The sequence below is a fragment of the Geotrypetes seraphini genome, chromosome 3 (assembly GCF_902459505.1).
Source record: "Geotrypetes seraphini chromosome 3, aGeoSer1.1, whole genome shotgun sequence".
In the NCBI taxonomy this organism is placed as follows: Eukaryota; Metazoa; Chordata; class Amphibia; order Gymnophiona; family Dermophiidae; genus Geotrypetes; species Geotrypetes seraphini.
The window spans coordinates 43,263,576-43,278,983 of NC_047086.1; the positions used below are offsets into that span (position 1 = coordinate 43,263,576).

Below are 15,408 nucleotides of genomic sequence, written 5' to 3' on the forward strand. Positions count from 1 at the left end.
CCCTGTTCACCGTCCGCCACTGTTGCTGGCACCGCTTTCCTCGGAGTCCGATGGTATTGGTGGTCCAGGGAATGTGCTGAGCTGCGCTTTCTTTGGGAGTCGCTTAGTCTTCAGCGGCTGGGGTAGGGGTAGTGAGGAGGGGTCACGGCCTCGATTTTGGTTGCTGCAGCAGCAGCCACCGGCATTTCCTCTTTGCAGGGAAGGAAGAGTAACCCTTTCAGGACCATCAATATTGCAGAAACATATGAATGCTCTCCACCTCGCGCAGTCCTCCATCTAGGAAAAACGGCACTACCGGTCAAAGTTTATTTTTAAGTTTAAAGGCGCCGCGGCGGCTCCTCTCATGATCGCCACCTGCGTCAGAAGCCTTCTCCGATGCAGGTGTGGCTTATGAGAGGAGCTGACGCCGCGGCTTTTAACTTAAAAATAAACTTCGGCCGTGGACTAAGGGAGGCGGCCAGACCGCAGAACATTACCTGAGGACTGCCGCTGGAGAGCAGGAAGGCCCGCACTTTACAATTTCTCTTCTGGGCACTGGTACAGCTAAGTGTGCACTCCTGCCGATCAAGGACCTACAGATCATGGAAAACGGAACACATAGGTAGGAGTGTGCATGCGCGCTTAGCGTTTTATTATAGTAGATGTGAAGGGTCATTTGGGAAATAATATCAATGTCAGAATACGGAAATTGACATAGATGTCCATCTCAAATGTATTTTTGAACAGGAAATACATCCTTTTTTAAATTAATATTTATTACTTTTCAGGTTAACAAAATTAGACAGGAAATAAGGGTTTCAAAATATACATTCAGGAAAATATTATACAGAAAATCACTTTTGAATCACCATTTAGAATTAAAACAAAATAAAATAAGATCCAGGAACAGGAAAATAAGGAGAAATTTACAGGAAATTTCAGAAGAAAAATAAATTACCAGACCTTTCCCTCTAGACTTAGTCATCCTGCAAGGATATAATTGAAGGTTTGACGAGACTGCCTAGATTGATCTTATTCGTTGTGACTTAGACGATGTAAAGACACATATAAGTGTCCAAAAGAATCACAAAAACATGATAGCAGATAAAGGCCAAATGGCCCATGCAGTCTGCCCATCCGCAGTAACCATTATCTCTTCCTCTCTCTAAGAGATTCCACATACCTATCCCAGGCTTTCTTGAATTCAGACATAGTCTCTGCATCCACCTGCACCACCTCTTCCAGAAGACTGTTCCATGCATCTACTACCCTTTCTGTAAAAAAATATATCCTTAGATTACTCCTGAGCCTATCACCTCTTAACTTCATCCTATGCCCTCTCATTCCAGAGCTTCCTTTCAAATGAAAGAGACTCGACTCATGCGCATTTACTCCATGTAGGTATTTAAACGTCTCTATCATATCTCTTCTCTCATATCTTTCCTCCAAAGTATACAGATTGAGATCTTTAAGTCTGTCCCCATACGCCTTATGATGAAGACCATGGATCGGTAGCATGGAATGTAGCTCCTATTTATTTTTTGGCATGTACTGGTGACCTGGATTGGCCACTGTGAAGACTGAATACTGGGCTAGTTGAACCATTGGTCTGACCCAGTAAGGCCATTCTTATGTTCCTACAGTTTTTCACAGTTCACAGGCATTTTGACAACTTTGAATAGTTTTATGTCACCTATAAATTTAATTAGCTCCCTTATTGTTCCAGTTTTCAGATCATTTATAAATATGTTAAATAGCACCAGTCCCAGAATAGAACATTGCAGCACTTTACCCTCCTCCATTGAGAAAAATAGCCATTTAACCCTATCCTCATTTCTTCTATCTAATAACCTATCCCTAATCCATTACAGAACATTGCCTCCTATCCCATGACTCATTAATTTTCTCAGGAGTCTTTCATGAGGAACTTTATCAAATGCTTTCTGAAAATCTAGATACACTACGTCAGTCGGCCCACCTTTATCCACGTGTTTATTCACACCTTCAAAGAAGCAAATTGGTAAGACAAGACTTCCCTTGGCTGAACCCATGCTGATTCTGTCCCATTTCACCAACAGATATAATAATTGCCATTTTTATTTAAAGAAACTTATATTGATGACCCAGATAACTTCAAATTTCTGAACTCCATGTTTCAGACAGAAAATAAAAACAGCTTAACAAAATATTTTAAAATGCTTCAGTTTCACATAATTTCAAAGCAGCTACCATCTAATATAAATTGCTATAGCAGTTTGACATGCTATATGATGTATAGAAAATCTACTTATTTAAGTTTAGTGTGCTTAATCTTTCAACAAGATCAGTGAACTAGTAATGATATTCCTTTGTCTAGACCTCAGCAACTGAACTTGGCTGTAGCTCTCCACACATGGACTTGATTTACACTGCAACTATATTCTGAAAAAAAGACCATTCTATCTTTTTTGTGGTTTCTTTTTTTCTTTTTTTTTTTTATACTCAAGACACATAGCTCTACTTTGCAACTTATGTGCCAAGTTCAAGAAAGCACTAAAATTATTTTATTTTTCCCACATTTTCTCCATGTGTTCTGGTTAGTATGATTAATTTGCTATATCTTAAACAAATTCTTATCTGCTCTCTTTGTAGTCATTTGGGTTTCTTCAATTTATTCTATCCAAAAAAGTCTTAATACGTTTAAAACTGCACTCTAGGGGACCATCCTTGCAGGTCAGTGCTAGGGATCAGAGTTCAGATTCCTTGTCCTTTGGGAATGAGGCAAGGATGGATATGTTACAGAAGTGATGTGTTTAGGCTCAAGAAGGGAAAAAAACATGGTTGCTGTTGTTGTAATGGGGATCAATAGGCTTTAAATGGTGCTGGCACTACATCTCAAACAAGCTACCTAGCTGTGATGGCTGGAGACTGTGGGAGGTAGGAGCAGAAAAAGCACACAAAGACCACCAAGGAAGAAGTTAAACAAAAAATAAAATGTAATTTCAGTATAGCTAACTGTCCAAGTTGAATTACTCATCTGGATTTAAAACACTATGCAGATACAGAAGATAAATGCTTTTAGTCCAAGATATGTTTTTTTCTAAAAGTTTAAAACTCATTATTTCAGATACACAAGGGAAGATTAGGTTCTTACTTTATAAGAACATAAGAATTGCCGCTATTAGGTCAGACCAGTGGTCCATTGTGCCCAGCAGTCCGCTCACGCGGCAGCCCTCTGGTCAAAGACCAGCGCCCTAACTAACACTAGCCCTACATGCGTACGTTCTGGTTCAGCAGGAACTTGTCTAACTTCGTCTTGAATCCCTGGAGGGTGTTTTCCCCTATGACAGATTCCGGAAGAGCGTTCCATTTTCTACCACTCTCTGGGTGAAGAAAAACTTTCTTACGTTTGTACGGAATCTATCCCCTTTCAACTTTAGAAAGTGCCCTCTAGTTCTCCCTAGGAGAGGGTGAACAACCTGTCTTTTTCTACTAAGTCTATCCCTTTCAGTACCCTGAATGTTTCAATCATGTCCCCTCTCAATCTCCTCTGTTCGAGGGATAAGAGACCCAGTTTCTCTAATCTTTCACTGTACGGCAACTCCTCCAGCCCCTTAACCATCTTATTCGCTCTTCTCTGGACCCTTTCGAGTCATACCTTGTCCTTCTTCATGTACGGCGACCAGTGCTGGACGCAGTACTCCAGGTGAGGGCGCACCATGGCCCGGTACATCGGCATGATAACCTTCTCTGATCTGTTCGTGATCCCCTTCTTTATCATTGCTAGCATTCTGTTCGCCCTTTTCGCCGCTGCTGCACATTGCTTGGACGGCTTCATCGACTTGTCGATCAGAACTCCCAAGTCTCTTTCCTGGGAGGTCTCTCCAAGTACCGCCCTGGACTTCCTGTATTTGTGCCTGAGATTTTTGTTACCGACATGCATCATTTCACACTTGTCCACGTTGAACCTCATCTGCCATGTCGATGCCCATTCCTTGAGCCTGATTATGTCACGTTGTAGATCTTCGCAATCCCCCTGTGTCTTCACTACTCCGAATAACTTTGTGTCATCTGCAAATTTAATCACCTCACTCGTCATACCTATGTCCAGATCGTTTATAAAGATGTTGAAGAGCACAGGTCCAAGAACCAAGCCCTGCGCACCCCACTGGTGACACTCTTCCAGTCCGAGTATTGTCCATTTACCCCCACTCTCTGTTTCCTATGCTCCAGCCAGTTTTTAATCCACATTAGTATTTCACTCTCGATTCCATGGCTTGCAATTTTCCGAAGTAGTTGTTCATGCGGAACCTTGTCGAACGCCTTCTGAAAATCCAGATATACAATGTTGACTGGGTTGCCCTTGTCTATCTACCTGTTTACTCCCTCGAAGAAGTGCAGCAAGTTTGTCAAACAAGATCTGCCTTTGCTGAAACCGTGCTGGCTGGTCCTCATCAAAGTGTGTTCATCAAGGTGATCAATGATGCGGTCCTTTATCAGCGCCTCTACCATCTTTCCTGGTACCGAGGTCAGACTCACCGGTCTGTAGTTTCCCAGATCTCCGCTCAAACCTTTTTTGAAGATCGGAATAACATTCGCCACCTTCCAGTCCTCCGGAATCTTTCCCGATTTGATCGACAGATTGGCTATTAGTTGAAGCAGTTCAGCTATAGTCCCTTTCAGTTCCTTGATGACCCTCAGATGGATACCATCTGGTCCCGGGGATTTATCGCTCTTAAGCCTATCAATCTGCCTGCATACCTCTTCTAGACTGACTGTCAACCCTGCCAGTTTCCCCGTTTTCGCTTCCAGCATATAGCCTGATGAGTTCCAGTATGCTCTGTATATTCTCTTTGGTAAATACAGACGCAAAAAATGTGTTCAGGAATCCCCCCCTAACTCACGGGACTCCCATGGGGACTCCCCTCTGGCCCACGGGACTCCCACAGGGATGGAAGGCTTTGGAAGCAGGGCTCGTCCATATAATATAATGGACACGTAAAAGAAGGGGTTTATAAGTTAATTACCTGAACAGAAAACAAAAAAAAGGTTCCACCAAAGAGATTCCACAAGGAAAACAGCAGCGCAAACACAAAAGAAACTGTGGAATTGATGATCCTGTCAGAAGTAATTGCTGCTTTTTATGGGGACGGGCGGGAATGGAGGTAATTCCTTGGGGGGATGGATGGGGACGGAGAGGATCCTGGCGGGGATGGGTGGGGACGGAGAGGATCCTGGCGGGGACGGGTGGGATTTCTGTCCCCGCGCAACTCTCTACTCTGAACTGTTTCTAGCATAATACCAATCAAGTCTAAAGTCAACATGTCTTGTATCTCTTTGGACCGCACAAGACCAGACGATAGGGGTTTTTTTTGGTTTAAATATTTTTTATTGGTTTTAACAAAACACAAATAGCAAACCATCATCACATAATCCAACATAACCAACCACCAAGAACACAGTATCCCCCAATCCTCCCCCCACCCTCCAACATTACACGTGTCAATCCTGTAAAAGAAAAAAGATTAGCCTGGCGTCAATGTTACATATTCGATATTCTGCTGCGTGCCTGCAAAGTGAGATTAGTCCAAAATGGTTCCCACAATGCACAAAAACGGCGTCCTGCTGGAGAATCCAGATCCAAAATACAGTGGCGCTCCAAGGCCGCTTGACGTATCAGCATAGAACGCCAGTGTTGCATCGACGGCGCCTCAGGATTAACCAGACGTACAATATGGCTTTCTTACCCAGCAGCATGACTCGGTCTACAAAGGCTGTCATACCCCGTGGCTTAGGAGTCACAATGATGATAAAAGTTTTAACCACTTGTGATATTATTATGGTGGGGAAAGATCATACCAAACAAATTCTAAGTAATTTGAACATAGTCTTCTTTCTAACTTTAAAATGTACATGAATCCACCATGTTGCAATATAGACCAACAACCAAGCTGAAGGTGATCTTTTTTTTTCTTTTTACTGACCTAATATATTAGTTTACGTTTTATCAAATTTGATATACCAGCCTTCCTGATACACATAGCAAAGCAGTTTACAAAACAATGCTTAGAAAGAAAAGACCACCACTGTTAACACAGGATAAATGAGAAGAGTAAAGAAGCAATATGACAGAGTGCCAAGATATAAGCAAAGATATCAAACTCCCCATCCGCCCATCCCCAATAACCCTAAGGTGTGATTGGCTCAGGCTTGTAGGCACCTGGACCAATCAGGCCTTAGGATTAGTGGGGATGGGCAGACTCGCTATGCCTAAGGCCTGATTGGTCCAGGCTTCTAGAGCCTGGGCCAATCAGGCCTTAGACTTAGCGGGAATGGGCCGGGAAGTGGCGGGCCCGTCTCATTTCGACGAGGCGGGCCTGTTGGCTGAACAGCAGCAAGACCCGTCCAGCCGGCCAACATTTAAAGGTTAGTTGGGGGGGAGGTTAGGGGAGTCATTGGGGGGGAGGTCGTTAGCATGGAGGGTCCGGAGGGGGGTCTGACTTCCCGGCAGGAGGGGTTCGGCACCCTCCTACCGGCGATCTACAGTTTCGGGGGGCAGGGGCGGCTTTCCGGCAGGAGGGGTTCGGCACCCTCCTGCCGGTGATCGGACAGGCGGCCGCTATACTTATTGCGGCAGGGAGATCCCTTGCCACGATAAGTATAGCGGCCGTGTCTACTTACCATGTAGGCCAGCATTTTGCTGGTCTATATTTTAAGCATCTCTTCCTCTAGTAGGGAGACGCGTAGGGCCGCCTAGGTTCGCCTAAGTCCCTTAGGCGAGCTTAGGCGTCTTGCAGGCCTCCCTAGGCTCCCGGAGGCGCCTTCAATATAGGCGGCCTGCCTGGGGAGCATTTTTTTAAAAAACTTGCATCCCGATTGGCTGATTAGACAGCTGTAGGACGCCTACAGCTGCCTAAAATCGGAACGGCACTTTGCAGAATCAGGGCCTAAATATATACACTAGCACAAAAGCATTCAAAGAATATGAGCAGATTATTTCACATTGTACATTTTCTTCTCAGCTTTGAACCTATCTCCCCCACCACCACCATATGAAACTGCAGTGTAGACTTACCTTGCAAATAGTATCCTTGTCCCAGGGAAGGATTGTCTTCAGGTCAATCACCTCACATGAAACACCAAGTTTATCTTGAGCCATGGTTGCCACTTCTCTAATCACATGAACCTGCAAATCCAACATCCCACAAATAATGCATTTTGACAGCAATAGAATGCTGGTGTGTACTTGCATTTTAAGTGTTACTCTTTAAATACGCACATGTCTTACATAATGACATTCCGGAGGGCAGTGAAGACCTTCCTCTTCAACTGAATAGCCACTAGCATTCAGACCCCCCTTTCTTTCATCTTTCTTGTATTCACCATGTCTTATAACCTGCCCTGCCATTAAACTGTGTATGTTCTCTGCTGTAACCCGTTCTGAACTCCCAGGAGAACAGGACAGAAATCAAAATAAATAAATTATAGACAGGCATCAACATAGGCGCAGTCTGGGTGGGACTTACATGCGTAATTTACAGAATGAATGGCAGAGGGAGTCAGAGAAATTGGCCCAGACTTGTGGAAGGGGGTGCTCAATGCTGAGAGGTGTCGATGGGGGAAACAGGATGCTGGGTACTTAATAGTGATCCGACATAGTCTTGGCTTTTATTTTCATAAAATTAATAAAAGCATTGGATGGGAAAACTATTGCTGTAACACCCTGTGATTTCTAAAATTTAGTAAACAAGCATAATCATCTCAGGCAGGGGGCTCAAAGTCCCTCTTTGAGGGCCGCAATCCAGTCGGGTTTTCAGGATTTCCCCAATGACTATGCACGAGATCTATGTGCATGCACTGCTTTCAATGCATAGTCACTGGGGAAATCCTGGAAACCCGACTGGATTGCGGCCCTCAAGGAGGGACTTTGAGATCCCTGATCCAAGGGCTCCCTTTCACTAAGGTGCGCTAGTGGTTTTAGCGTGCGCTTAGCGCGCGCAACAATACCACCCGCGCTAAACGCTAACGCCTCCATAGAGCTTGCGTTAGTATTTTTCATTTAGCGCGTGCGCTAATCTTGAACGCGCGCTAAAAACGCTAACGCACCTTAGTAAAAGGAGCCCTAAGTCAAATTGAGTAAGAGACTGTTCCAAAGGATTTTGATGGAAATCTGTGCTTATCATTTCTTGGGTGCTAAAACAAACTTCAGCATCCGCTGAAGTTTGACTTATTTAAAACATCAGTATTCAACAATTGTTTGTGAAAAGGTGCAAGTGTCATTCATTTTTAATTCAAAGTTTGCCAACCTCCTTTCCAAAGAAAATGGATTTTCTCAAATCTTACAAGAAAACTTTTAACAGAACCTCCAACTCCTACTAACCTGAGTCCCCCAGGCAATAAGTGTCACATCACTTCCTTCCTGTAGCACCTCGGCCTGAGACAGAGGAATATGGTATGGCTCCACAGGAACTTGCTCCACTAAGAACATTAAAAATAAAAATAAAATAAAAAAGTTATCAACTTTTCGATATAATATTTGCCACTGGACCTATTAGGTCTACCATACAAGAGACCCTTATTCCATTCCAGACTCATTCTCTGCACAAGAAACTATTCTCACAGCATTGATGAGCAATAGCCTTATAAGCCAGTGGTCTCAAACTCAAATCCTTTGCAGGGCCACGTTTTGGATTTGTAGGTACTTGGAGGGCCACAGAAAAAAATAGTTAATGTCTTATTAAAGAAATGACAATTTTGCATGAGGTAAAACTCTTTATAGTTTATAAATCTTTCCTTTGGGCTAAGTCTTAATAATAATATTGTCATTTATAGCTAAAGAGACATATGATCAAGAAAACTGTTTTATTTTACTTTTGTGATTATGATAAACAAACCGAGGGCCTCAAAATAGTACCTGGCGGGCCGCATGTGGCCCCCGGGCCGCGAGTTTGAGACCACTGTTATAAGCTGAAGACGTTTTGGAAGAATTAAAGCCTGCCCTCATACAGACAGCTGAGCACTGTGGTACCATTAACGTTGGTAAGCACGCAAAGTCAGATTTTTACAACACTTGATATTAAGCCATAGGAGATGGCTTGGCTGTTGGCTTAAGTGTTGATACAAGGCCTGAAATAGCATACCAGCAGAAATAAGAACATAAGAATTGCCGCTGCTGGGGTCAGACCAGTGGTCCATCGTGCCCAGCAGTCTGCTCATGCAGCGGCCCTTAGGTCAAAGGCCAGCGCCCTAACTGAGACTAGCCTTGCTGAGGCCAGTATTTCGGACAGCTGATAATTTTCTCTGGAAGCATTTAAAATTTATTTGTGCATTTCTGAATTAATTCCCTTTATTTTTAAATGCTTAAAAAAATGTTAAGAAAAACCCATGTTAGCTGAACAAAACAATGTCACAAACCAAGAGGCTGTAAGGGTAAGAGTATTTGTTCTGCTCCTAATTAGTGGCCTAATGATTTGGGGTATGCTTAGAACAGATATGGAGGGCAGCTGTGGGAAAACAGTTGAGAAATCTGAGGTGCCCCCAATATTTGAAGGACTGTTTGACATAGTTAGTGTCGTTGCAACCTCTTGCTTTGCATCTCAGGTCCTACAGAAATATGTTTGGTTGAGTTTTCAAAAAAAAGCATTATTTTGAACTGAACAAACTTTAAGGAATTCGATTCCACATAAGAGCAATGGCATTGAATGTGTACGGCATGGCTTTTGATCAAATTTTTATTTATTTATTTGTTTTTAATTCTTGATTCCTTTTTAGAATTTCAATTGTGCATAAAAGATGCATTTCCATAAATTATTATCATTACAGCACAATATACTTAATAGAATAAAAACAAGATTTATTTTCTCCCACTCGCTTTCCAATTTACAAACACCTCATAAAAATACTTGTAATCAACCCTTCTATATTTCTTAACAAATGCCAAAACATATCTCCCTCCCCCCCTCCCCAGATGTGCATGTTTTCCTCAGTTTATACAAATAAATCAATCTTTACAATATTTAGCTATTGGTTCCCAAACTTCCATAAATTTTTTATAATAACCCTTCTGAATGGCCATAAACGTTTCCATTTTAAAGATATAACATAGGCATTCCCACCAGAATTAATAATTTAATCTATCCCAATTTTTCCAATTCTTTAAACTAAGCTGCATGGCAACTCCCGTCATTATAAACAAAAGTTTGTTATTTTTTGCCCTCATAGATCAAACTTTTATTTACAAATGTGGTTATGATTAACTTCCCCTTTTACTAAGGGGTCCTTTAATCAAGCCACGCTAGCAGGGTTAGCGCGTCGGACATTAGCGTTGGAGCATTTAGCGCCCCAGGCTGTGATAGAAACCTCAACTGTGGCTTAGGGGTCCTTTTATCAAGCTGCGGTAGGGGTTTAACGCACATAATACTGCGCGCTAACCCCCGCAGCCGGCTAAAAAATTAACGTCTGCTCAAGGCAGGCATTAGCGGCTAGCATGGCAGGCGGTTTAACAAACGGTATTATGTGCGTTAAACCCCTACCGCAGCTTGATAAAAGGACCCCTAAGCCACAGTTGAGGTTTCTATCACAGCCCGGGGCGCTAAATGCTCCAACGTTAATTGGTTAGTGTAACTACATTGCCATGCGCTAACTGATTAGCGTGTACTTGGTGCATGAGCCCTTACTGCCTAAATAATTTCTATGAGAGTCTGTGCTGAGACCGCTGTTTTTTAACATATTTATCAAAGATAAATAGATATGGGAATAACTAGCGAGATAATTAAATTTGCTGATGACCAAATTTCTTCAAAGTTGTTAAATCGCAAAAGGATTGCGAAAACTTGCAACAGGACCTTGTGAGACTGGGAATCAAAATGGCAGATGACGTTTAATGTGAGCGTGCAAAGTGATGCATGTGGCAAAGAGGAGCTACGTGACGCAGGGTTCCACGTTAGGAGTCACTGCCCAGGAAAAAGATCTAGGTGTCATTGTTGAGAATACGTTAAAACCCTCAGTTCAGTGTGGGGTGGCAGCGGCAAAGAAAGCAAATAGAATATTAGGAATTATCAGGAAAGGGATGGAAAACAAAAATGAAAATGTTATGCTTTTGTATTGTTCTATGGTGTGGCCACACCTCAAATATTGTGTGCAATTCTAGTCACTGCATCTCAAAAAAGATATAGCAGAATTGCAAAAGGTACAGAGAAGGGCGACAAAATTGGTAAAAGGGATGGGATGACTTCCCTATCAGGAAAGGTTAAAGCAGCTAGGGCTCTTCAGCATGGAGAAGAGACAGCTCAGGAGAGATATGATAGATTTCTATAAAATACTGAGTGGAGTAGAACAAGTAGATGTGAATTGCTTGTTTACGCTTTCCTAAAATTCTAGGACCAGGGGGCATGCGATAAAGCTACTAAGTAGTAGATTTAAAACAAACCAGAGAAAATATTTCTTCATTCAACATGTAATTAAACTAAACTAAACTAAACTAAGCCTTAAGTTTATATACCGCATCATCTCCACGCAAGCGGAGCTCGACACGGTTTACAAAGCTTAAAAATACAAGAAGAGGGGAGAGAGAGTTTACAAGGGCATATGAAAAGGGGGAAGTAGGAAGGAGATGTTATATATTAGAGAAAAGCCAGGTTTTCAGTTGTTTCCGGAACAGCTGGAGGGAGCCCAGGTTTCGCAGCGGGATAGTGAGATCGTTCCAAAGGCCCGTGATTTTGGAGAGGAGGGATCTTCCCAGTTTGCCTGCGTGGGGGATGCCACGTAGAGAGGGGAAGGATAGTTTATGTCTGTGGGCGGATCTGGTGGTAGCAGGCGTTTGGGCGAGGAAGGATAGAGGGATTAGTGGCGGAAGGATGCCATGAATTATCTTGAAAGCTAGATAGGAGCATTTGAAGTGAATTCTGGAAAGTACAGGGAGCCAGTGGAGCTTGGTAAGTAAGGGGGAGACATGATCAAATTTGCGTTTAGCAAAAATCAATTTGGCCGCAGTATTCTGGATGAGCTGGAGTCTGTGAAGACTTTTTTTTGTTAGGCACAGGTAAATGGCATTACAGTAATCGAGTTTGGATAAGATGATGGATTGTACCAGGACGGTAAAGTGTTTTTGGTGGAAATAGGATCTAACTTTCCTAAGCATGTGGAGGCTGAAAAAACATGATTTTGCCAAGGAGTTCAGGTGATCGTTTAGGGAGAGGGAGGAATCGATAATGATGCCGAGGACCTTGCTTGAGAATTCAAGGCGAAGAGCGGGACCTGTGGGTAGAGTGAAGAGGGTGGGCAGGTGTGCTAACTTTGGGCCGAGCCAGAGTAGTTTTGTCTTTGATTCATTTAATTTCATCTGAACAGAGAGGGACCAGGCATGAAGTCTCATTATGCATGAGGTGATGTTCTCTTGGAGGTTTGTAAGGTTCTGGTCTGTTTCGAGGAGGATAAGGATATCGTCTGCATATGTGTAAATTGTTTCAAGGGGGGATAGTTTGAGAAGCTTCAGGGAGGTCATATACATGTTGAAGAGGATAGGGGATAGGGGAGAGCCCTGTGGGACCCCGCAGGATGGTGTCCACGAGGTGGATTTGGAGCCGTTTGCGTTGACAGTGTAGGAGCGTGCGCGAAGGAAGTTTGAGAACCATTTTAGGACAAAGGAGTCTATTCCTATCTCGGAAAGTTGGTAGATTAGTATGTCGTGGTGCACGACGTCGAAAGCTGCGGAGAGATCGAACTGTAGGAGAACAGCAAATTTGTTTCGGGCGTGTAGTTGTTGCACCTTTGAGATTAGGGAAACTAGGAGGGACTCGGTGCTGAAGTTGGGCCTAAATCCGAATTGGTAGTGTTGGAGGATGGAGAATCTCTCTAGGTAAGCGGAGAACTGGGTAGCGACTATGGTCTCCAGAAGTTTTGTTAAAAGAGGGATGTTGGCTATGGGGCGGTAGTTCGATGGTAAGGAAGGGTCAAGATCGGCTTTTTTCAGAAGAGGGGACAAGGCAATGTGGCCCATTTCTGAGGAGAACAGGCCCGATAGTAAAGCTTTGTTTATAAGGTTTGTAAGGGAAGAGATGGCCTGCGCTGGGATGTTTTCGTAGAGGTAGGATGGGAAAGGGTCTAGGATGCACTTGCAGGATTTAAGTTTCAGGCAGAGTTTAGAGATCTGGGGCTCGGATACAGGTTCGAAAGTAGTCCATGATCTGTCAGCAGGGATAGGGTCGGAGTCTTTCAGAGGAAGAGAGTTGTAAGAGATAGCTGGGGGGAACGAACTCTTTATGGTAGAGATCTTCTCGTTGAAAAAATTAGCTAAGTCATTTGGAGATGGGAGGGTGGGGGAGGGGGAGGAGTCGTTTTTAGAAGTTAGGTTTCGCCAGATGTGGAAGAGTGTACTGTTTTGGTTTTTTGATCTGGAGATTTTATCTCCATAGAAGATCTTCCTAGCTTTTTTTAGTATGGAGTTGTAGGATTTGATGTTTTCTCTCCAGGATTGCCTATCTGAAGGGGATTTCGATTTTTTCCATCTTCGCTCGAGGGCTCGGCATTTCTGTTTTAGTTCCCTGTGGTATGGGAGATACCAGGGGGCCTTGTGAGAGTAGGAGATGGATTTAGTGGCTAGCGGGGCAAGAGCACGGTACGTGGTTTCCGAAAGAGTCACCCAGTTGTGCCAGAATGCGTCTGGGTCCATGAGAGTGGGAAGAGGAGGGAATTTGTTGAGGAACTGGGACCAGAATAGTTCACTAGTGATTTTTTTGCGGTAGGTGATGGAGTTTGAGGCTCGGGTAGGGGTACCAAGGACTGACATGAAGACAGGGAGGCAAAAATGGCCTAGGAGGTGATCAGACCAGGGAACTGATTCCCAACGGGTCTCAACAGTGGAGGTTTTGTGCTCAGTCAGGTCAAGAAAGCTGATGATGTCGATGGAGTGCCCCTTTTCGTGGGTAGGGGTGGGTGGTGGGGCGGTGAAGCCTAAAGAAATAAGGAAGTCTTTGAAATCAGTTGTGTCCTTGTTGGTGTTGTCCTCTAGGTGAAGGTTTATGTCGCCAATGATCAGTAGTCTTTGGAATTTTAGATAGGCCCTTGTTATGGTCTCAAGAACAATTTCGGAGGATTTGTTCCAGGGGGAAGGAGGGCGGTAAAGTAACAGGATGCCTAATGGGTGGGGATGAAGTTCGTCATTTATTGAAGCTAACATGAATTAAACTTTAGAATTCATTAGCGGAGAATTCAGTGAAAGCAGTTAGCTTAGCAAGGTTTAAAACAAGTTTAGATAATTTCCTTAAACAAAATTCCATGGAGCCCAAATGGATGACGGAGTTTGATGGCGTTCTTTTGCTCTGCCAATTTTTCCTCCGAGTGTGGCTTACCTCAACGATATTTCCTTTACGCTTTTCACTCAAAAAGGAAAGGGACTGTGAGAGCTGCGTTGTCAGCTTACTTGTCGTTCCCAATTCGGCAGATGATTCACCAGCTTTTGGATAGGCAAGCCACCACCAACCCTCGGTCCGATATTCGGAGGCCAGGTTCTGCGCTGGAGCCAAGCTAAGGAGAACTCGACTCCGAAGAACATGAAATATTTTTATCGTCTCTGACATCAAATGTTCCACCTTGTCCAGCTGAAGTACAAAGCCCAGAGTTGAGCCCCGGGAGGTCAGGAGAGGAGACCCCAAAGGAGCAGTAGGTTGAAGGGAACATCAATGAAGCTGGGATTTCAGCGTTGGGACATGAAAGCTACAATGAAGTTGAATGAAATGGTTGGGAAGACCTCTCAAGACTTGGAGGTATTGGTTTCAAAAGTTGATACTTTATTATTAAATTTGGATAGAGTTCATCAAGACTCTATGGAAAAAATTCAGTCTGAATCTAGTTCTTTGAAGGAGACACTTTCTGCAGTGATAAAGGATCAGAAATTTACTTCACAAAAACTAGAACAAATAGAGAACTATAATAGACAATTGAATCTCAGAGTGTTACATTGTCTAAAAATTTTGGGTATGTCTCCTGTAGAAGTCTTTAAAAAATATTTTTTAGAACATTTGAAATTTCCCCCAGATGGTATTCCGCCTATAAACTATTAGCTAATTGTTAAATCTAAAAAGACTGAAACAGGAGAGTAGTAAATGATGATGAGACTATTGATCAAATACAATCTGCGAAAGATGTACAGGATATTATTGCTATTTTAGAGGACTCTCTCTCTCAAGTTAGAGACGGGCTACACTCATTGTTAACTTTGTTTTTGAACAAGACTTGAGTTCTATTATGAAGATTTACTTTAAAAATGGTGTGATCCCTTATTGTGGACAGAGGATTTGGTCATATCCTGATGAGACAAAATCAACACAGGAGAGACGGAGAGAGTTTCTGGTTATGAGAGAGGAAACAAGAAAATTAGGAGCTACTTATTTATTTGCATATCCATGTAAATGTGTGATTAAATATTTAGGCTTGAGATATGTGTTGTTCCAG

At 43.1% G+C, this 15,408-nt stretch overlaps 1 protein-coding gene across 2 annotated transcripts in view; it reads right to left on the reverse strand.

Moving 5' to 3' along the window:
• The window catches only part of BCKDHB (branched chain keto acid dehydrogenase E1 subunit beta), a 414,901-nt gene that overhangs the window by 294,431 nt on the left and 105,062 nt on the right, over nt 1–15,408 (reverse strand). For both annotated transcript variants that reach the window (XM_033939509.1, XM_033939510.1), the window contains exons 7-8: nt 8,339–8,436; nt 7,034–7,144 (exon numbers count right to left, since the gene is read on the reverse strand). In XM_033939509.1, the coding sequence (XP_033795400.1) occupies nt 7,034–7,144; nt 8,339–8,436 (209 nt within the window). The remainder of the gene's footprint in view (nt 1–7,033; nt 7,145–8,338; nt 8,437–15,408) is intronic.